General features: G+C 41.5%; 1 protein-coding gene across 3 annotated transcripts in view; it reads left to right on the top strand.

Moving 5' to 3' along the window:
• Positions 1-23,559, top strand: part of FAM114A1 (family with sequence similarity 114 member A1) — a 64,151-nt gene that overhangs the window by 28,969 nt on the left and 11,623 nt on the right. Inside the window, exons 4-9 of one of the 3 annotated variants that reach the window (XM_029236005.1) lie at positions 2,121-2,234; positions 2,356-2,459; positions 5,098-5,232; positions 10,004-10,156; positions 16,499-16,622; positions 22,088-22,179. In XM_029236005.1, coding sequence (XP_029091838.1) covers positions 2,121-2,234; positions 2,356-2,459; positions 5,098-5,232; positions 10,004-10,156; positions 16,499-16,622; positions 22,088-22,179 — 722 coding nt within the window. Of the gene's footprint in view, positions 1-2,120; positions 2,235-2,352; positions 2,460-5,097; positions 5,233-10,003; positions 10,157-16,498; positions 16,623-22,087; positions 22,180-23,559 lie in introns of all 3 variants that reach the window. The other 2 variants (XM_029236004.1, XM_029236006.1) reach the window with 2 other exon arrangements.

Below are 23,559 nucleotides of genomic sequence, written 5' to 3'. Positions count from 1 at the left end.
GATGGAGAAGGTGAAAGAGGAGGTAATGACAGTGAAGTTCATTAAACCCTGAATGGTCTCAGGGAAGGATATGGAATCATCTCTCTTGTACAGTTTACACAAAGAAGATATAGCAGATGCCTACCAGCCTTCTGAAACTCATTTATCCCTTGATTTTAGCTCTCAGAAATCTAAATGAGAATCATGGATGGAGATTTGGATGTAACTTATTTCCTTTTTGAAAATATTTGTGCTTTTAAAGGATGTCGAGGAATATGAGCTCAGTATATAATAAAGTTAGATAATTATATCCCATAATTTACATGTGTTACTGAAACTCCAGTGAGTTTCAATTGAAATGCTTTGAATTAATTGGAAGCTAGAGAGAATCAAGTCTTACTTTTAGCAGTTATAGTGCATCTTTTTTAAAATTAACTCAATAAGGCTTCCCTGGTGGTGCAGTGGTTGAGAGTCCGCCTGCCGATGCAGGGGACACGGGTTCGTGCCCCGGTCCGGGAAGATCCCACATGCCGCGGAGCGACTGGGCCCGTGAGCCATGGCCGCTGAGCCTGCGCGTCCAGAGCCTGTGCTCTGCAACGGGAGAGGCCACAACAGTGAGAGGCCCGCGGACCACAAAAAAACAAAACAAAACAAACAAACAAAAAGTAACTCAATAATGAATTTGGACTGTGTCTAATGATCTACACATGAATATAGTCATATGTTTCTGTATGTAATTAATGTTGTAAACATTGTAAATATTGTTTCCTAAGTTTCAGTGTTTTCTAGATAGTGTATAATAACAGGTGATTTCCACTGGATATAATTAGTCCTCTATCAGTTTGGCAAATTTCGGTGCGGTGATTAAGTTAAGACCCTTCTGATAAGCAAGCTTACGACTGATGAAATATGACTCTTTGGGTTTGGGGTTCATCCATGTCTTTCTCTTATTCAGGAGATGGACGGTCAGTCATTTGAGTGGTGCCCTCTACAACTAGATGGTTCTCTTTGGCTCTCAAATCCTGCTGTGACTTGGGCCTTTTGCCCCCAGCTATTAATATTGCTGCTGCCTTGGGTTTTAACAACCTGAGGTTGCCTAGGGTCCTGAGGGAATCTTTCATTTTCTCCCCGAGCACTAAGGGAGAGGTGAGTGCTGTGACGATGGCAGCCCAGGCTGCTTCTCCAAGAATTCAAACAGCCACTTAGGACATCACTAGACTATTGGTTTTCTAAGGAGAAAAAAATGGCTCCAAAATAAAATGTAGACAAAGCTATTTCTCTGTCAAGCTAAAGTTTGTTTGTGTGTATGTGTCAGTGGCGGGGCGGGGGTAGTGGATGAGAAGGTCAGCTCTGTATTCACTAAACAGTTATTGATATTGAATGCACACTGTGCTGGGCTCCAGGGAATTATAGGGATTGTCCCGGCTCAGATAGAGTAAAATCAGTGCCCCTCATCCTGGCCGACTATTCTTACATCTTGTGTTTGGACTGTTACTGCTTAAGATAACTATCAGAGCTGTTGAGTGCCCTTTCTGGTTTTCCCACTGGCTTACCTTTGGATCCTGACATGTCATCTCCAGACCCTGCTCTCACACATACAGACCGTACTAAAGGAATGACTGACACTTTGTTAAGGCTCAGCTGATTTCTATTCAACAAGTAGTAATTGAGTACCTACAATAGGCTAGGCCTACAAGGAATCAAAAAATGAATGACACATACCTGCCTTGAGAAGCTTAGAAAAGAGGAAAGAGATTAAGACAGGGATACCATTCACAGATAATATCTTGGGTTGGAAACCCCAGGTTGCTAGTTAGATAGTGTGAGAAGTAAGAGGGACTAATAAAGCATCTGGGAGCCCTGTACATGCTTATTTGCTCCTCACAACAACACAGTGGAGAAATTGAGTCACAGAGAGGTGGTAACTTCTCAGAAGTCACCCATCTGGGTGATGGTGAAACTGAGCTCGAACTGGAACCCACATCTGAGAGCTCGCAAAGTCTGTGCTGTTAATCACCACGTTCTCTCACAGTCGGGATATACACCTACAGCTTACAAGAAGAGCTCTGGGAGATGAGCTATGGAACCTGCAGACCGTGGGCTTCAATTGTATCTATGAGCCATATTTTATTTCCTGACAGGTCATGGGTTGACAGCGGTCAAGGAAAAAGCAGGGGCCACCCTCCGGATTCATAGTGTGAATTCTGCCTCTTCCGAAGGGGCCCAACCTGATACTGCAAATGAAATCCCTCAAAGTGAGTGGCGCATTTATTTGGGGATTTCTTGGACTTGGGTTGATTACACCACGTGCACAAATAGAGTTCCAAGTTCATATCAGCAAAACGAACTCTGAAAGGGTGTTTTTCTCTTTAGTAGCAGTTGCAGCCGCAGATCAGAGGCCTGCAGAAAGCCCACCCACTTCTCCTTCATCGGGGTCTCGGGGCATGCTGTCAGCCATCACCAATGCGGTTCAGAACACAGTGAGTCCTTAGCTGATTCCTCTGTTTTCCCTGAGGTCTGCCAGTGCCTTTTTTTTGATATTTCTATTTACCAGTGACCTAGATACATCAGAGAAAAGATGGTCTTGCTCATAACTTTGGATTATGATTTTGTTATGCTTTCTCCCACGGAGTAGGCATGACCTTGGAACCAAAATGATAAGAACAAAATGAAATATATCTTATGTTTAAAAGAAGGGAGCTGCTTAGAAGGAACATTTTTCAGTCTGATATAACAGTGTCCTTTCCAATGGCTGCAAGGACAGCCTCTGCTTGTGGGGAGAGAGGGCTCTTTCTTAGAGCTGTTTTTCTGAGATGCTCTATGTTTCTTAACCTTCAATTTGAAAAATTATAAAGTGATTCAGGTATATATATATATATATATATATATATATATATATATATATATATATATGTATACATACCAGTAAAGAATCAGGAACATTCCCCAACATGTTACTAAAGTGTTTCCAGATAACTAAGACCAACATTCTTCCTCCATCCCTACCTCCCAATTCCCACTCTCCTCTTTCCTTGAATAGCCCTAATACACATCCCTCCTTCCCAGGCCCCTTCCTTTTAAAGAAGCTTAAGAAGCTTGTTATTGACAACAAAACACTAATGAATAATGAAAAAAGGGGGATGCACCCCAACTGAGATAAGGCAGTTAGCTGGTCTTCAGGATCAGAAGGAAAAGGTTTACTTTCTGCTATGTGAAACCAAATAACTAGTTTTTTAAGAAATATGGCTCACATACAATTTATTCATTCATTCATTAAAAAAAAAAAGGTAATTAGCTTTCATTATATCCCAAGAGCTATGCTAGATGCTGGGCATCTGAAAGAGGGCATAACATCCTGGAAGGTGGAGGCAACTTAACAGTTGTCAAATGCAATGCTGTATGGGAAGAAGAGGGGGCTGTGGACACACATATGGGGGTGTCTTAGCCAGACTTCAGGTCAGGGTATGCCAGAAATAGGAAATGACTGTTCCTTTCCTTGATACTTGAGGTCCTCTAGACTAAGCAGGGAGAAGGGGGGTCAGCAAGTATGTTTTAGGAGTCAGATAGCAGTACAAGTCCAGTATGCCCATGGCAGGTGTGCGGGGAGGGTTGTAGGGCTGGTGATGGGACAGAGCACTTTCATTACCTCTGGCGTAAGAAGTGAATTCATGGGGACTTCCCTGGTGGTCTAGTGGCTAAGACTGCACGCTCCCAACACAAGGGAAGAGAGTTTGATCCCTGGTCAGGGAACTAAGATCCCACATGCCTCATGCTACAAAGGCACGGGCAAAAAAAAAAAAAAAAGGAAGTAAATCCATGGTCTCCCTGAGCTACGAGGCAGGGCCCTCTGAGTTTGTTCTCAGCATCCTCACATTCCTTTCTGTGTGCTCTCCAACCTTGCGGTTCTCCCTTTTCCCAAGCTCCAGACACCCCCCCCACCAAGTCTGCCCTTACTCAAAGTCCCTTCATCCTTCCTTCTCCCATCTTATTCTCTACTGAAGTAATCCCTCACAGGATGTTAGGAGAAAGTAAATCAAATTATGCAAAAGTGTGAATTGCTGATATCCCCTAGTCCTCCCAAAATATGTGCATTTAAAAATCTATTTTGGGGCTTCCCTGGTGGCGCAGTGGTTGAGAGTCCGCCTGCCGATGCGGGGGACGCGGGTTCGTGCCCTGGTCCGGGAAGATCCCACATGCCGCGGAGCGGCTGGGCCCGTGAGCCATGGCCGCTGAGCCTGCGCGTCCGGAGCCTGTGCTCTGCAACGGGAGAGACCACAACAGTGAGAGGCCGGCGTACCGCAAAAAAAAAAAAATAATAATAATGTAATAATAAAATATAACCTATGCAAACTCATGTAAGGTGAGAAAAAACACAGATATATGCATATTGTAATTGTAGTTGTATAGTTGGGGTATAGGCAAAGAAGATGTTGCAAAGAAATGTAAGCAGTTCTGTTTGTATGTACAGTTTATATGAGTAAATCTTGATTGTTTTACTCTTTTTTTTAGAAAGAGAAACAGTGACTGGCAAAGGAATTTGCAGTGGTTAACTACATAATAGAACAATTTCTAAAGCCAGAAGCACATGGAATCAACCTGTCTTATTTCATGAAAATACTAATTATAGGCGGTTATTGCTACTTTCTGAAAGTATGCAAGAGCCACTGAAACAGCCTGAGGGTCCTACACTCTAGGGCCCTATATTAAAGAATTCCCTAAACTGGCAAGAGTATTTGACATTTTTATAGACTGCTCCAAATGATTCTGTTACTTGGGTTAAAATTTTTTCAAACAAAAACAGCAATTGGGTCACCTATTAATTTTTTGTCTTAGGAACATATCTATTCATACACACAGCCAATAAAATTAATCCCTAATGTGCTTTGGTTTTCTTAAGCATCCTTATTTAATAACATTGCATGTCCTACAAAGTTATATGACATACGCTCTTCCACAGAAAAGAAAATAGGACTAAATGGATGATAAATCTCCTGATGAGAAAAAACTGTGACTTTATATTGCTTTTCATATTTGAATATAGTGCAGTCTAGGAGGTGCTGACTGCCTCGGAACAGCAAAACATGAAAACCTAATCTTGTGCAATTATCTCATTGGCAGGGTAAAAGCGTCTTAACAGGTGGTCTTGATGCTCTGGAATTCATTGGCAAGAAAACTATGAATGTCCTTGCAGAAAGTGACCCAGGTTTTAAGCGGACCAAGACACTCATGGAGAGAACCGTTTCCTTATCTCAGGTGGGATTATGTACTTTTGTGATTTGTTCTTTTGGTCAATAAAGTGAATACATTTTTATTTACCTTTTTTAATAGATATTTTAAAGCACATGTCAAATTCAAATGACACAAAATATCAGGGAGTGAAAATTGAGTTTCTAATACACCCCTTTCCCCAGCCACACATCATGGGAGACAACCATTGTTAACGACTTCTTACGGATTCTATCAGAGACATTATACAGACAGATTTAGATATAGATATAGATATGGATATAGATATGACTATATAGATAGATGTAGCTAAACATATACATATATATACATGTGCACATATATACATACAAACTTTTTCAACCAAATGTTAGCATACTAACCATGCTCCTTTGTACCTTGCTTTATTAAGTATAAATTATACTTAATAATTTCTTGAGGATGATTCCATTGATGTCATTTGTCTTAGTACATTTGGGCTGCTATAACAGAATACTGCAGACTGGGGGGCTTATAAACAACAAACAGTTATTTCTCAAAGTTCTGGAATCTGGGAAGTTCAAGATCAGAATAGCAGCAGATTCAGTGTCTGGTAAGGGCCTGCTTTCTGATTCATAGACAGACGTTTTCACACAGTTTCTTCGCATGGTAGAAGGCGGCAAAGGAGCTCTCTGGGTCTCTTTTATAAGGACATGAATCCTGTTCGTAAGGGTTCCACCCTCATGACCGAATCACCTCCCAAAGACCCCGCCTCCAAATATCATCACACTGGGGGTTATGTGTCAACATAAGAATTCTGGGGAAACACAAACATTCAGTCTATATTACGATTATATTCCAGCTCTACCACGTTCTAGCTACATGACCTTGAGCAGACAACTTAACCCTTCTGTGCCTCAGAGTACTCATCTGTACACTGGGAACATCAATACCTACTGATAGCTTTGTTGTGAGGATGAAATGAGTTAGAATACAACCTGACTCATAGTTAGCACCCAATAATGTTAGTTGTTGTCATTGTCTTTTTTATGTATCAAGATGATAGGTAGAAATGGTATCTCATTGGAATTTTAATTTATATTTCTCTTGCTATGTGCAAGGTTAGACTTCTCCTCTCATACTTCCAGCTCTAAAGTGCTCCTCCTTGAGAAATATGGTATGAAGAATTTAATCTATGTTTTGCTTACTTACAGTAGTCAGTAAAATTAAAAATAATGTTTATCTTATTTTCCAAATACAAAACTCTAATACTGAGCTTGCTCTTTCAGTTGACACATGACCAGCTCAGACCCCATAGTGTCAATCATGCCCCTTTTCCCCTTCCCCCTTAAGAGTCTGATACACCAGGTCTCTCTATGTCTTATCAAAATCAGAAGCAGCAGATGCAGGATCTTACAAATTTCACAGGCAGGACAAACACATCTTCCCATGGTTCAGTGCTGGGAAGCCACGAAGGAGCTATCACTGGCAACAGGTGAGTGGCAGCTCCTGAAAAGTTTGATTTTTAGGTTATTTCTTCTTGGCTCTTCCAGAATAACCCACATATAGCCACTGTGATATTACAGCCCAGGTAGGGACTTGGCAGGATCAGCCAGACCATCACCCTCCTGATCCTTAAAGAAGAAAATAGATTTTGTATTAATCAGGACATTAACACTAGATGTTGTACAAATACAAAACAAAACCAATAATAATAATAATAACCCAAGCATCAGTGTGGCTTAAAATGAAGAAGTTTTATCTTTCATTCCTATAGTGTTAGCGTTCGTGGGCAGCCCACGTCTTGTGGCTCTACCATCTTAAAATCCTTTACTTCCAGCCTCATAGAAAGGGGAGAAAAACATGTGGGGGGCCATTACCCACTTCAACTTCCTTCCGAACAGTAATTTTTCATTCGGTCATTCACTCCACAATGCATTGTGAATGTCCACTATGTGCTAGGCACTGTTCTAAGCACTTGAGATACATCAGTGGTCAAAATGAGTAAATATCCCTGCATTATGGAGATCTGTTCTAGTGAGGAGGGACAAACAAACAATAAACAGTATCTCATATTTTAGAAGATGATGAGTGCTGTCAAAAAAATAGAAAAAGTAGAGCAGAAAGAGGGTAATCAGGAATATGGGAGTGAGGGGCAGGTTAAGTATGAAGTCAGATTGTGAGGGAGAACTTCATGAAGATAGATGAATGACGTTTGAGCAAATACTTGAAGGAGATGAAGGGCTTGACTATGCAGAATCTGGGTGAGGCGCATTTCAAGCAGCAAGAGCAGCTTGTGCAAAGGCCCTGAGGCAGGAGTGTCTGGTATGAACGAGGAAGAGTAAGGATGCTGTGTGGTGGGAGAGGAGTGAGCCAGGATGAGAGTTGCTGAAGATGAGGCCGGTGTGGTCATGGGGAGCAGGTGATGGAAGATTGTGGAGGGTGTTTGTAAGAACCTTTGACTTCACTATTAGTGAAAAGGGGAGACCATTGCGACGTTTTGGAGTGACAAGATCTGATTTTAAAAGTATCACTCTAGTTATGGTGTTGAAAACAGACTAGGTTGGAGGGAGGGTGAAGGGCAGGGAGACCAGTTAGAGTGTGTATCAGCCTACATCCTCCCAGAAGCAGATGCCAAGGTAAGTTTAAACGTGCAAGGATTTTATTGGTAGAAATGACAACGTGAGAGAAAATTGTGGGAGTTGGGGGAGAGCCATAAGACCACAATGCAAGTCTGATCCCAGTGGAGGGGAACAAGAAAGGAGACTGGGTGCAATCATCCTAGACGGCTGTGCAGTCTAAGGAAGGTTTGGCAAAGCCATGGGAGAGTCCTTCAGCCAAAGTCCACTGACAGAGGAGTTTCCGTCTCTCAGGAGAAGGTCTGCCCTAACATCCCTGCTGCACCAGTGATTGGCAGGGGGAGGTGGTAAGAGGCATGACCTCAGTGAAAATGAAGAGTGGGTTTCAAAGCGCACCCTCGGGGCTCTTGGTCATTTATGCTCCCCTCTCACAGCCTCCTCAGGAGGCATTTGCAGGTATCTAAACAAAGGATAATGGTGGCTCAGAGCAGTGTGAAGCCATGAAGGTGGTGATGAAGGCTGGTTCTGGGTGTAGTTTGAAGGTCGATCCAGAGTTCCTGGTGGACTGAGTATGGAGTATGACATAAAAGGAAGAGGCACGGATGATTCCAGGGTTTTTGCCTGAGCAGCTACAAGGATGGAGCTGCCATCAACTGAGAGAGGGACATCTGTTATGTTTCTCCTAATCCACACTAAATAACTCTAGACATCAGAAATGTTCATGCATGCCCTCCCTAAGTTTCTCATGCATTCTATCTTACTCTTTGAATAACGTGGGGACAGGGTGATTCTCAGATCCCACTGGTGTAAGTTTCCAAAGCTGCCCTTCTGTCCCAAAGTCTTCCACGCCAGAATCACTCACTGCTATTTAAACCAATCTCCTTTTCTTCTCCAGAAGGAATGTAGCAGCAGCACCCCGAAAGCCAGTTAATTCTTCTTTAGGCCACTTTAATTTCACTCTCCATTTCTTGGGTGAATCACATCGTTCCAAAGTGACAATTTCCCTTTACCTTTTATTGCATCCCTTTTTCCCTCTAACCTGAATCAGAATTTAGAGATGGAAGTTGGTGTAGGAAAGAAAGCAATTTCAGTGTCACTTTGTTACTTTATTTCACCACCACCAAGCCAGTGAGATCCGTGGGAGTAGCTGGGTTTTATTGTAAATGTTAACAATTCCCAGGGATGATTTGATGGGGCTGTTTTGAAAACTTTCAGATCTTATACTTATTTAGTCTTAAAGACAGGCAGGAGGGAGAATTCTGTCTGCAGCCTGGTGGGTTTGGGGTTAACAACCTCAAGAACCAAAAAGGAGAATGAAGCTGATTGTTTATTGACACATAATAAAAACCAAAATCTATTCTTTCATGATCTTCCCCTTGTGACCTGGTGGTGGCCAGTGCATTTATGGTGCTCTTCACAGGTATTAAAGAACCCTATAAACTAAATGCCACAGTCACCTTGATGAGGAATCAAATAAAAGATGCTTAGAATCGAAGAAAACAAAGGCAGGAAATTAAGAGTAACTGGTGGACTTGCGTTTATTTTACTGTCTTATTATTTAATCAGCAGAAAAATAACTGGAGAAAAATGATCAACCTGGAGAGGAACTCGGTTCACAGTATTTCTAGAAACCAATCTTATCAAAGAACTGATAAGCTAACATTCTTATTTATATTAATATTAAGTATCTGGTGAGGAATACACTATGAGTTTATATTTTATTAATCATTTTCATCAAAGATGTTTAATAACCACACACACAAAATTTTTAAATAACTCAAATAAAATCAGACCAGCTTATTTTTGCTTTGAAGTCTGCCTAGGTGCACAAGTTGCAATTAATCCTGTCACAATAGATTCAACTTTCCCAGTGTAAATAAAATTTGCTCATTATAGAAAATCTGGACATTTAAAAAATAAGATTAATCACACACATGGAAAACACTTCAGTAGAAACCACTGTTCAGCTTTTGTTTTGCTTCTTTTCAATCCCCTTCCTGGGTGTGGAATTTTTGCTTTGTTTTGCTGTGTACATATGAACATGAAAAGTTCAAAGTGGAATATTATGTAAAAACTTGTGAGTAAGATCAATGCAAAAAGTCATTTTTTTAGAAATTCCACAGTGACTAAAACCTACTCTTCACAAGTACCAAGTCAGTGCTCATCTCCCCCAACATCTTCCGCAGGAAATGCGGCTTTTAAGCGTACACCTAGTGTACAAACACTGTGTATTTGTGCAGATGTTGCGGGAAGCCAAGGAGAAGGAGAAGCAGAGGCTGGCACAGCAGCTCACGGCCGAGAGGACCGCACACTACGGGATGCTGTTTGATGAGTATCAGGGTTTGTCACACCTGGAAGCCCTGGAAATTCTGTCCAATGAAAGCGAAAGCAAGGTATGTCTGTCCTGGTCATTTGAAGTAGCACGCTCATGAATACGTCTTCTTTTTTTTTTTTAAATGTTAAAAAAAAAATTATTAACACACACACACACACGCACACACACAAACAGGGTCCCTGTACTCATCTCCCACATTTGGGGTCTGAGGACTGTCTACTACATTAGAAGCACCTGGAGTGAATACGTCTTCTTAAACACGAAAGAAAGCCTCCTTTCTGGAGCCTCATTACTGTGCTGAGGTCACAGATACTGTCCAGCCTGATGACCCCCCTCAGGCTCCATATTATTTTCTCTCTATCCTGTGCCTAGCTGTTCCCCCTCACCAGCCCCAGGAGAGCCAGCATGATAGGAGTCATCACCACCCCCAACTCACGGCCCAAAAGGCCTTGCAAACCCTGGCTGTCAGCACCTGGCCTGTGCCTCCATTTGATGATGTAGTACCCAGATCAGAGGTGCCCTGCCAGGCCATGTCTTCATTCCTACCCAGTGGAGACAAAGCAGCTGGTATTTCTCCCAGACTGCAGGGTTCTAATATATTTAGTTTCATGGGTGATATAGTTATTTATTCACCCATTTGTTAGAATGCCTGGGCCACAAAGGGCAGGATTATCTTACTGGGTGTTAAAGCTCTATTTAGTGATGCTCCTGAACAGAGCTCTGGGAAATTACCTAACAGCCCTGCACATGCACACTGTCTGATCCCAAGAAAACAAACATGAATAGCGGAAGTCAGCAGGGTTGTTGGTGATTTCTTTTTTTTAAAAGGATGTGTGTGTGTGTGTGTGTGTGTCCGTCCCCAAATGTGTGTGTTTTTATTTAACAAACACTTATATGTCATTTATATAATCACTAATCTAAGCACTTTAAAACTATTAACTCATTTAATTGTATATACTGCTCTTTTTGTGAGTCAGACTTACTGTAGTCTGGGGTGTTTTTGCAGTGAAGGCCACAGGGCAGTACCCTCTGGACTTCCTGGGAGGGGCCATGGGCCATCCCAGTGACATTTACTTGGGGGAGAGGCAGGTTCTCAGACAGGAGGCTGAACTTGAAAGTAAGCCTTAGAAGCGAACAGTGATTTTTGACTCTCTGTTGGCCTTGTCTTCTTACATTTGGACTTTGGGGGGTTGAGACATTCTTGAAGCCCACCTAGTCAGGGAAAGATGACCTCTGCCATATAACAGGTAACCAAGAACCAAACAGGATGGACACACACACACACACATACAAGATTACAGAATTACAAGTTACTCTGTGTTTATTTCCTTTTTCGTTATCCATCAGCCATCACTGACAGTCTTGTGGTTAAACTGTTAACAGATCATTTTTTTAAAGCAAAATCATGTCTCATGCAGATACCAAGTGAACACAAATCAAAGAATTTACTTACCTCATTAATTAAATGAAAGAACCAGACAGATGTTATAACCGGTTCGAAGGAAAAGCCAAAGAAGCACAAATTCATATGAAATAAAGCAATTTTGAAATGAATGTACAAATGGACACAAACCTGGTTTTTCCATAGAAGGAGAGGTTGTCCCTCCACTGGGCAAAATTCGTTATTGTTTTGCACTGCTATCAGCTATCTACATTTTACGGAGTTATAAAATTACTCCCATGGAATCAGAATCCAATAATCTGGTAAAGTGTGATCTGGAAAATGTAGTTTTCCACTAAAAAACAAACTTTTCCCTACAAAAGCAGGGTTTGGGGTCAGACATTATGTGATCAAATGCCACTCAGTAGCTGTATGGTTTTGGACCTGTCTTACCTCAATCTCCTTATCGATGAAATGGGAATGATAATCAACTTCGTAAAATTATTAAAAATTAAATGAGATAATCCATGTGAAGCTAGTTGCAGCATGCCTAATACATAATAAGTAGTCAATAAACGTTAGCTGCCATTTTTACATACACGTGTATACGCATATATAATGTTGATGACATTTTATTTTTATCTGCATTCTTATATATACATGTTATTATTGTTGAAAACATTACAGGGGAGCATGGCCCCTTGAATCTATCACGGTGGTAGAGAGACATTCCACTCTGGCTGGTTCCAATGCAGGTCTAGCTGTAAAACAGCCCCAGGCCTCTAGAAAAGAGCCCCAAAGGACTGATGTTGCCAGGAAGGCAGTTTGGTCCCTGGAGGGGGGCATTTCCCTCTGTTGGCATACTGCTCCCACAAGCTCTGCTTTCTTTCCCCAGCCTGGAGGTTTTCGTAGTTTTCATAGTGAGAAATGCAGAACTTTTTCTTGGCTTAGTAATAATAGTTACTGGGTGTTATAATAAATAGTCCTAAAAATATATGGGTCAAAACCAGTAAGAGTTCTCCTCACTCCTGTGACAGCCCAAGAGATGAGTGTCTGGTCAGCAGGCAGCTTTCCAGCATTTAGGGATCCAGAAGCCAGGCTCTGTCCATCTTATGGCTCCACTAGTCCCATCCTAATATTCACAGGCTCCTGGCAAGAATACAAATGGAGACCCTACTGGGGTTGTCAGATTTAGCAAATAAAAATACAGGATGACTAATAAAATTTTAACTTTAGATAAACAATGAATACTTTCTTAGTATAAATATGTCCTATGCAATATTTGAGATACACACTTATACCAAGAAAACATTCATTGTTTATCTGGAATTCAAATTCAGTCAGACATCCTATATTTTATCTGGCAACACTGCACATACCAAATATTTAAAAGTTAAAGAGCTTTTGGAAACAAACTGTTAAAGAAAATATATTCTGTCATTCTTCCTTGACAAATGTACTTTCATAATGGCCTGGAAGGCCAGGTTCCCATTTAGAATTCTCAGACTCCTCAAATTTTCATATCACCCTCCTGCCTGCTCTCTTCCCTTTATCTCCAGCTGTCTGTTGCTTCAAGGACCCTCATTGGCACGAGTGAGGATGCCCCAGTTCAAGCACCATCCACATCCCCTGCAAACGACCACCTTTGTCCATCCCTTGGGCCTAGGAGTGCACGCTCCAGTGGATGGTCCCGCCATAGGGAATACAGCCTGGGGAAGAGGTCCATACAGATCATGAAGGGGAAACTTCAGTCACCTGGAGAGTTATCTAGAAGTGGGAGTGTGGGTTCTCGGTGGGCACATCCCTTTGGCCCTGTGGACTCCCCTACGACCAAGTCTAATGTATTGGATTTCACTCTCCTCTAGGGCCTTGTTGTCTTCTTCATCCCACCAGCATAAGGAGAGAGAATATAGAGGGGACGTTCCCATTTGTTAAAAACTTTAACACAGAAATGGTACACATCTCGTCTGCTAACATTCCATTGGCTGAAACTTAGACAGGGTGTACAGAATTATAAGGAATCATTACTACCTACTAGATTGATTCTAGGATGTCAACAGGCATGGCAACGTGCTGTACTATAAATCTTAAGGAAAACCTGATATTTTTATTGTCATTATACTCAGTACTTAACCAAAACAGTAAACAAGAATCCTCAAAATGACACCCCACACCCCCTTTCAGGGAAAAGATTTACAAGGCAGACTGTTTACCCTGTGTCCCTGACAACACTTAAGCACAGTGCCAAGCATATAGTCAGCATTCCATGAATATTGAGGAGTGCATGATTATTTATTATTTATTATCGGACTGAAGTAAAGATTTAATGCACATCGTGCTAGCATAATGGAATGAACTAGAGGAAGCAAAAGAGATGCTGTAATAGAAAGATGCTGACCAAAGAGTACTTCACTAAAAAGAACCCTTCCTGGGAGATGCCCAAATCTTAAAACCCCAATGCATTCACTCCTGGAGGATAGCTACCCTCAGAAGACACAGAGAAACCAAGAGGCCCTACATGTGTGTATACTTTTTCACTAAGCGTTGTACTTTAACATTTATTCAATTACCCATTTTTCTTTACTCTGAGAAAAGTGCTGTTTAGAAAATATATCTGAAGCATAAAGATATGATGTGGGCATATCTAGGACCATGAGCCCTAAACATGAGTGTATGAACTGAAATGAAGACTCTGAAGAGGTCAGGGCAGAAGGGAGTAGGGGCGGCCAGCATGCAGGGAGCGTTACTTCCACCTGCTGAACTCGGCGCCTAATGGGTTTTGTGTTGAAGACTTCCCCCTGAACTTCCTCTCAGAGCCTTGGTGCCAGTTGCATTACGTCCTGATGATGTGCATTGGCAACTTTTAGGGAAATGGTTTCAGGCCTCGGTGATGCCCTCTTTAACTCTCTCACTTGTCTGGACTGCAAGTCTACTGCCATAATCAATATGAAAACACAATCCAAAGAGTATGGCAGCTTCTCTGCTGGCTCTCCCTCCAGAGCAAGTGTTTGACCTGCAGAATGAAAATTTAAAACTTTACTACTTTATAGTCAGACTTCACTTTTTATATGGTTCTCCATGCACTGTGACCATTTTGGAAATTCAAATGGTCTTCAGGTTCACAGAGGTTGACTGACCATCTGTACAAATAATTTTTAAGTGCTTATGAAGGACAGTTTCAAAAGAGGGGTTCTGAAGACAGTGAACAGGGAGCACACCAGTTTAAGCATCATCCTCTGTGCTGTATTCCTGCCCACCCTCTTGCCTCCCCAAGGAGCCTTGCAGCCCCCTTGCTGGGAACCCCCTACTGTCACTACACTCACACCTGGTGTGGCTGTTATCTGTTCACATGGGCCTCCCTCCTTGAGACTGTAAGATCTCTGAGAAGAAAAATGTATCTTGTACGCTTTTGTAACCCCAGTACAATAAAACATCTAGCAAGTGTATTTGTATGTATGTCTGTAATATACATACAACTATTTATTTATATATTTGTTTACATACACTTTTTTATTGAAGTATGGTTGCTTTACAATATTGTTAAAGTTTGTTAGTTTGTTAGTTTCAGGTGTACAGCAAAGTGACTCAGTTATTTTTTTCAGATTATATTCCATTATAAGTTATTATAAGATAGTAAGTATAATTCCCTGTGCTGTATAGTAAATCTTTGTTGCTCATCTATTTTATATGTAGTAGTTTGTATCTGTTAATCCCATACTCCTCCCTCCCTCTCCCCTTTGGTAACCATAAGTTTGTTTTCTGTCTTACATATATGTTTGTTTACATTATATATATAATTTATTGACCATCACGATAAATACTCCTGAGTACATCATTTCATTTAACCTTCAAAACAGTCTTATAAGGTAGTTGCTATAAGTTCTCATTTTAGAGATAAGAGAACTGAGTCACAGAAAGGTTAAGTAAATTACCCAAAGTCACATAATTAATAAGCGAAGAGCTGATATTTGAATCCAGGGTTGACACCAAGGTATGTTTTCAACCACTATGACAGAAGAGCTACCAGCAACATTTACTTAGTATCTGCTGTTTGCACTTGTGCAATGTTTTTCACATTCGTTGTTTCATTTATCCCACAAAGGATCACAATGAAGTGTGGCTCTCCGTTTAAAACATAAAATTTCCTTTGGGTGTATACCCAGAAGTGGAATTGCTGGATCACATGGTAGATCTATTTTTAATTTTTTGAGGAAGCCAAAAACAGGATCTTGAAGGGATATATGCACTCCCATGTTTATTGTGTTAGTCACAATAGCCAAAATATGGAAACATCCTAAATGCCCATCAACAGATGAATGGATTTAAAAAGGTGTGAGATATATACACAATAGAGTATTATTCAGCCATGAGAAAGGAGGACATCCTGCCATTTGCGACAACATGGTTGGACCTTGAGCACCTTATGCTAAGTGAGATAAGCATGATATCACTTCTATGTGGAATCTCAAAACAGTCAAACTCATAAAAATCAGTAAAATGGTGGTTAGCAGGGGATTGGGGGGAGGATAAGATAGATGTTACTTAGGGGTACAAACTTGCAAAAGTAGTAAATAAGCCATAGAGATCTAATGTGTAGTACGAGGCATACGGACAACAGTATTGTACTATAATCATCAAGCTTGCTAAGAGACTACAATTTTAATTGTCTCAACCACTAAAAAGAAGTATAATTATGTAATGTGATAGAGGTGCTAAATATTGCTACAGTGGCAATCATATTACAATATACACATGTATCAAATTAACATGTTATACACCTTAAATTTACACAATGTTATCTGTCAAATATATTCAATTAAAAACATGAGAAAACTGAGGCCCAAGGAGCTTATGTAACTTACCCAAAGTTGCACAGTTACTAGGCGGTTAAATCCAACATTCAACCCAGTGTTACCTCCCACACCATGAATCACCTGGGAGAACTGGGCACAGCTCTACGTAAACATCATTAATGAGAAGAAAAGATGACAGTTATGCTGACCTATTTCTTTTTTTCAGGTTCAGTCATTTTTAGCATCACTTGATGGAGAGAAGCTGGAAGCCTTTAAAAATGACCTAATTTCCATTAAAGACATCTTTGCAGCCAAAGAATTAGAGAATGAAGAGAATCAAGAAGTGCAAGGTAAAGGAAAGTAACCAGTTAAATAGCAAGACAAACGATTGGTGCCGTCCTTAGAAACTGCTGTTAATAAGCATAGCCCTTTGAACAGGAGAGAATTACTTAATTCAGGTGCTTCTCCTGCTCACTTCCAAATTCTCTGTGCATCTGGTCTTTTTACAGGAGCTGGTCACATTGACCTTGGGTGGGAACTGCTGAGTGAGGCACCTTTATTTCTCTGGTGTCCCTGGCATGTCACAGGCACACAGCAAATGCATCTGGTCAAGTGAACAAAGAGCACAGTGCACTCAACAGGGCCCTGATGACTAGAGTTTATGCTCCAGTGTCTGATTTTTTACCTGCACGTGGAAGTTGTTGAATGTGGTTGATCTTGATGGTGGGCAGGTCTTTCAATGGATTTCTGTTCATATTTTTCTTCTTCCTTTTAATTTCTGTGTGTAGGAGTTAGGGTGTATTTGTAAGTGGCCTACACGTCACCCAAAAAATACAAAGGCACAGGGTGCATCAAGGCGTGATTTGTCAGGTTTGATTGAGTTAGTCAATCACTAAAGTGAGCCAGGTACACGCTCTTCCAGCCAGACGATGACATGACCCCAAGGAGACTAGAACCTATTTTGTGAGAAGCAAGGCTTCCTTGAGAGAGGAAAAGAGGTTCCCAAAGTTGGACGTGCTTAATGATTAAGTTGTCCATTTGGGAGCAGAATATAGTGAAGCATTTGTTGTGTACATGGAGAGTGATTGATGTCATCACCAAGCACTAGACAGTTGTTTCACGTAGGTTACACTGAAAACTTAAGCAACCTTGGACACACAAGGCTGGCTTCTCCTGGGATCATCTGAAGGGTCTTATTTGCAACATTTTCACTACTTACTTGCTATTTGTCCTTGAACAAGTTATATAACCTTTCTGAAATTCAGTATCTTACCTGTAAAATGGAGACAGTGATACCTATTCCTGAGGGCTATTGTAAGGATCAAATTAGATAATATATGCAAAAACATATTACAGAGCCTGGCATACAGAACTGCTCAAAGTGTTAGCTGTTATTATTATTAAAAGTGCTAACACAATTCCAGGAGAATAGTAAAGATGCAATAAGTTACAACTTTTATTTACAATTGTACTTGTGATAATGTACATACATATCATGTACATCACTCTCTGGAAGCATTTTGTGCCCAGACGTGTTACATATCTTTAATCAAAGCTCAAACACAAGAGCTCAAATGCTTCAGCCTAGATGCTCAGGGCAAAATTATTCTAAGCATTTGCAAACTGTCTTTTAAATACTATCTCCCGCTTTAGCCCCGCATGCTGACCTCATGTGCCTTCAGTTTAATGAGATATGCTCACTGCATCAAAATAGAAGAATCAATTATACTGAAGCATAGGAAAAGGTCAATATCAAAGAGACAGTTGGAGAACAATGGTTTTGAGCATTTGTGTGTTTCTACAAAGTCACAAAGGATGACAATCTTGTCTTTGCTTTAATAATGAAGAAACTAAGATACTAGCTGTCAAAGGTCATGCAGCTAGTATTCTGAACCCAAGATGAACTAATGTAGATGCCTCTTTTCCAGAGTAACAATCACCAAAAAGATGCAGGCTATTTTTCTTCAGTTTATGATGCCTGAGGTAGACCTTTGCCTTACTGGGTGTGTCATTCAGAACGGATAAAAACAGGATCCCAAATTCTCCCTAACATCAAAGAAATATTGTTTCCAGTGTAAGTGAATGCAGTATGGCATCCCCAACTAGTGCAACTTCTTGGAGAGAAAACTTGATTCAATACTGTTAAATAGAAAATGTTACTACATGTGTTATGTTCCAGTGTTAATATAGAGCTTCAGTAAATGGAGATTTTTTAATATGACCAAAAAAAAAAAAATTGAAGTCCTGAACAGCATGCTTAAGAAATGGTAGATTGGGCTTCCCTGGTGGCACAGTGGTTGAGAGTCTGCCTGCCGATGCAGGGGACACGGGTTCGTGCCCCGGGAAGATCCCACATGCCGCGGAGCAGCTGGGCCCGTGAGCCATGGCCGCTGAGCCTGCGCGTCCGCAGCCTGTGCTCCGCAACGGGAGAGACCACAACAGTGAGAGGCCCGCGTACCACAAAAAAAAAAAAAAAAAAAAAAAAGAAATGGTAGATTAATCTCTCTTTAAGTGATGGAACCCTGTTACCTCCCATAATATGTCCATTTTCCTAAAGGGCAGCTCCAGATTATCAAAACACAATTACTTTTAATTAACTTAATTTAATAAATAAATGTCATTTAGACACCTAAAGAAGAATGGGAGAGAAGAATAGCAGGGTTGTCATTAAATCAATCCAATATGATGGAGTGTTACAACTCCAGAAAGGTGAGGGATTAACTAAAAGCTGTTGAGAGCAATCTCATTAGTGAGGGAGAGCAGACAATCCAGGAGCAAAATTCTGGGAGAAACCACAGCATTCTCATCATATTTTTTCTTGTAAGCACTTGCATTCCTAAAAGCCCCCTAACACCTAAATAATTTATTTGGTAGTCTTAGAAAATGTAATGAACTGTCATTTTTAGATAAATTTAATATTGGGCTCCTCTGCATTTAATAACATTAGCTAATGATTTGCATGTTTGTCCTACCAGCAGAGTGTAATTTTATCACACCGCCGTGGGTCTCTAATTTGGTTTACCACTGTTGTGAAAAGATTTTTAAAAGATATTTTCTCTTTTTATTGACTTGGTGAAGATCTTCTCGGCCACACATACAGACCAAGAATTGTAGTAATAGGTATTCTTTGTTGCAACATTCTTTAACATCTGTTTTTTATTTACATCCATTTTTCTCTGTGATGATTTTCCTAAAACATTTGCTACAAGTTATTGGTGTATTTCTCTGTCCTATAGAACGAATGCACATTTAAAAGCTGGAACTACAGAGTACGTATATCCTAATTTAGTGTTGATTACTCTCAAATATTTTTAATCTCCCTATGTTTATATCTTTGTAACACTTAACGATATAGTTTATATAAAACTCTAGTGTTTACAAAATACTTACACATTTGTTGTATTATTTGCTCCTTACAATAACACTAAAGAGCAGATGGCTGGGTTTTATTATCCTATATTTACAGAGGAGGAAATGGAGGCTAAGAAGCCCTGTGACTGGCCCCAGGTCACAGAGCCACAGGTGCAGGAGCTGGGGAAGAATCTCCACATCCTCAACCTCAGGCCAGGGCTCTTTCTGCCCTGCAGCACTGCCTCAGGGAGATGAGAAGGACCAGGCAGTTTGGAAACGAGACCCCGTGGGAGTTGCCCCTCTTACTTTGCCTACCTAGAGAGGATGAAACCAAGATCTCTGCCCAGCAGAGACAGAATCTCAGCTTTTGATGGCCTCTCTAGCTCACTCTCTCTCTCTCTCTCTCTCTCTCTCTCTCTCTCTCTCTCTCTCTCTCTCATTCTCTCTCTGACTCGGTAGTCCTCCAGCTCTCCCTTTGTACATGTGACTAAAGCCTTCTCATTTTTGAAGGCTCTGTTCAGGCATCACCTCCCCGAGGAAGGTTTCTTAATACCCCTGAGAATTGGATCAAGTGTTGCAGAAGACTGCTCCATCTGAGCACTTGCTTTATGGGTTTTATGATTTGCTTGTATCAGCTTCACTGTGAACAAGGACAGCCATCTCTCCCTCTACCGCAAGGCACATGCCTCCCTCCCCCTGTGGCGGTCACCCTGTCCTCCTTGCTGTCCCTGAGCAAGCCAGCACACTCCCTCCTGGACTTGACCCTGGCGGTGCCTCTGCCTGGAAGGCTCTTCCCCTGATCTGTGTGGCTCATCCCTCTCCTCCTCTGGGTTATTACTCAAAGGCCATTTTCTCAGCTCCTCTCCATTTGAAATTCCTAACCCCCAGCTGTCCCTATTCCTCTCCCTTGATTTATACTTCTCCATAAAACTTCTCACCTGACATATATGTTTTACTTCTCTAGTTTGACCTGCTCCCCAATGAGAATATATAAATTCTAGGTGATGATAAACTGATTAGGCCAAATTCTTTGAACAAAGACCTACAAGTGGGCTTCCCTGGTGGCGCAGTGGTTGGGAGTCCACCTGCCGGTGCAGGGGACACGGGTTCGTGCCCCGGTCCAGGAAGATCCCACATGCCGCGGAGCGGCTGGGCCCATGAGCCGTGGCCGCTGAGCCTGCGCGTCTGGAGCCTGTGCTCCGCAGCGGGCGAGGCCACAACAGTGAGAGGCTTGCGTACCGCAAAAAAAAAAAAAAAAAAAAAGACCTACAAGTTATCCTGGCTATCTTCACAAGCTGCTGATTAACCATTTTGTCTCTAAAACAGAAATACACAAGCAGACAAGTGTTAGATACAGTATTTCTCACATAGCTTAGTCCTCTCTGAAGCTACTGCCTTCACCCACTAACATAGGCCACGGTATTTTCTTCTCAGAGGGTTTCTGAGGTCATGTAATAAGGCCAGATGAATGATGCTTTTATCCTTCCACCACCGTCCCAAACTGGTGATACAATCCATTGTGATATCAATTCTTTAGCACTTATAAGAAACTTTGAAAATGGCCTCAACTCGTAGATAAAAATGAGAGATATAAGATTGTAACTTTTAAAGATCTCTCCTCTTTATTGCCCACCAATAATATTAAGTTATTTTTATTTCATGATATATATATATAACATGTTATAGATAATCAATATATTAGTATCTATGGTATAATATATTAGTAAATTATTTATTCAATAAATATTCATTTTAGCACCTGTTATGTTCCAGGCACTGTGTTAGATGCTCTGGATTCAGGAATGAGCAAAACAAATATTGTCTGTATCCTTAGGTAGCTTCCAATCTGAAGGGAAGACATATCATTATGTAATATTGTAGGACCAGGCAGGTGTCCTAGGAAACCATGGGAAATTTCCTCAGAGACATAATGTTGTTACAAGTATTAAGATATAAGTAGATGATCCATGGAGACTAATTCTGCTTGCTCAGTACTGTGGCTCTGTGTACCTAAAAGGGTACCCTGAGTATCATTAAGGGTTGCAATGCTAAGCATAACAGTACTGTAAGTCATAAACACAGTGTTGTCCCAGGGCTTTCAAGCCTGAGAAGGGTCATTCATTTGTTCATTCAGTCATTCAGCAAACAGCTACTGACCACCTATAGCTGTGAACAAGACCAGTGGTCCTGCCCTGCCCTCACGTGCCCTTCGGGCCAGCCCAGGGGTGCCCCAGCTAGAGCTGCGAGCAGCAAGGCTCCACCAGCCCCTCGCCCAGCTGCAGCCTGCTGCCTCGCCTCTGTGCTCATACACGGGCACAGCTCGTCTTTGCCCAGCGGCTGGAGGGCGGGCTGCTGCTGCCCCCACTTATACTCTGACTGCGGGCTGTAAGGTTGGGGGAGCTGCCACATTCTGAAGGATGAAAAATAAATCATGCTTCTTACTTCTGTCATTTTCTATTTCCAGGGATAGAAGAAAAGGGAGAAGAATTTGCTAGCATGCTTACAGAGCTTCTCTTTGAATTGCATGTTGCGGCCACACCTGACAAACTCAATAAGGTCAGCACCATATGAATCTCAGTTTTTGCTCGTTGGTTTTTTTGTTTTTTTTTAAAGGTCTCGGTTGTAAAATCCAGAAATCCACCTGAAATAGAAAAACCCCAAGCCCCAATGGCACATAGCAGGAGGGGAGTCCCAGGTCAGTAATTAAGATTCGAGGAGGCAACATCATGAAATGTGGCTGCGGAGAACCTGCTAGGCTGTGTCGCGAGACCTGCATTTTAGTTGCAGTTTCACTGGTAATTACCTTGTGACCTTGAACAAGTCATTTCTCCTTAACATAGGGTCTTAGATCAGATCAGTGGTTACCCTCAGCCTAGAGGAGGAAAGAAGGTGCAGAATCACCAAAGGGCTTTTTCAAATTCCATCTCCCCTCCCCTCGAAAGTGACATGCCAGCATTAGGCAGAGAAAGCACATCTGCCAGAGCCAGGCCACTCACACAACCCCTCCCACGGGAAAGCCTGTGCTTCGTCGTGTCTAAGACCATCTGAGCTTTCACTGTCTGGCTTCCTCTGAGAGTAACACTGGGTGTTTTGCAAGTTCCTACAAGGTCTTGCGATGGCATTTCTTAATGAGGTCACTGATCATTACTTAAAACTGTCATTCTTCCCATTCTCTCTTTCTTCTCTTTTTTTTTTTTTGAATTTTTGAATTTTATTTTATTTATTTTTTTATACAGCAGGTTCTTATTAGTCCTCCATTTTATACACATCAGTGTATACATGTCAATCCCAGTCTCCCAGTTCATCCCACCACCACCCGCTCTCTTTCTTCTCTTTAGTGATCGGTGGTTGACACAGGTCCTCACTCATCAAGGTGGGTGAGGAAAGGGCAGACTGAGGCAGTGAGGTGGAGAGATGAGCAATTTCTTTATCTCTAATAGAGGTCACTGATTATGGCAGGTCAGTGACTTGAACACAGCAGGGAAATTGCCTCATTCATCTCCACACAGCACCTGCAGCAGCTCAGAGAGTGTGTGTGGTGCCTCCGAGGTCTCACTGGCTTATTTACATAGGTAAACCTTTGTCCCTAAAAGAGGACACACCAAGCATGGTTTGTTAGGTTTTGTCTCGCCTAATCTTCTCCCCATTAACTTGCCATCAACACCATGACACATTAAACTTTGACATGCAGGCTTTCAAATGAGAAGTAAGTTTTGCATAAGCTCAGATGCAACTTAAGCAAACAGCTTAAACTATAATATAAAAGCTGGTAAGTCTGCCGTTTCAAAACTCAGGGAGTAACAGATGGGGAAGGTGGTGTCTGCTTGTTCAAAAACTTTTAAGGCCACAAGTTGCTCAAACTGCACTCATGTGAAGTGAAATTCATCACAGTTCTTCTCTTGTTCCCACCCCCGACCCCGCCCTGCGAGGTTCTGG

Source organism: Monodon monoceros, unplaced genomic scaffold (genome assembly GCF_005190385.1).
Source record: "Monodon monoceros isolate NGI ecotype Baffin Bay Population unplaced genomic scaffold, NGI_Narwhal_1 Super_Scaffold_20, whole genome shotgun sequence".
Lineage (NCBI taxonomy): Eukaryota > Metazoa > Chordata > Mammalia > Artiodactyla > Monodontidae > Monodon > Monodon monoceros.
Note: the sequence above shows the minus strand (reverse complement) of the source record. Positions and strands in the feature narration are given on the sequence as shown.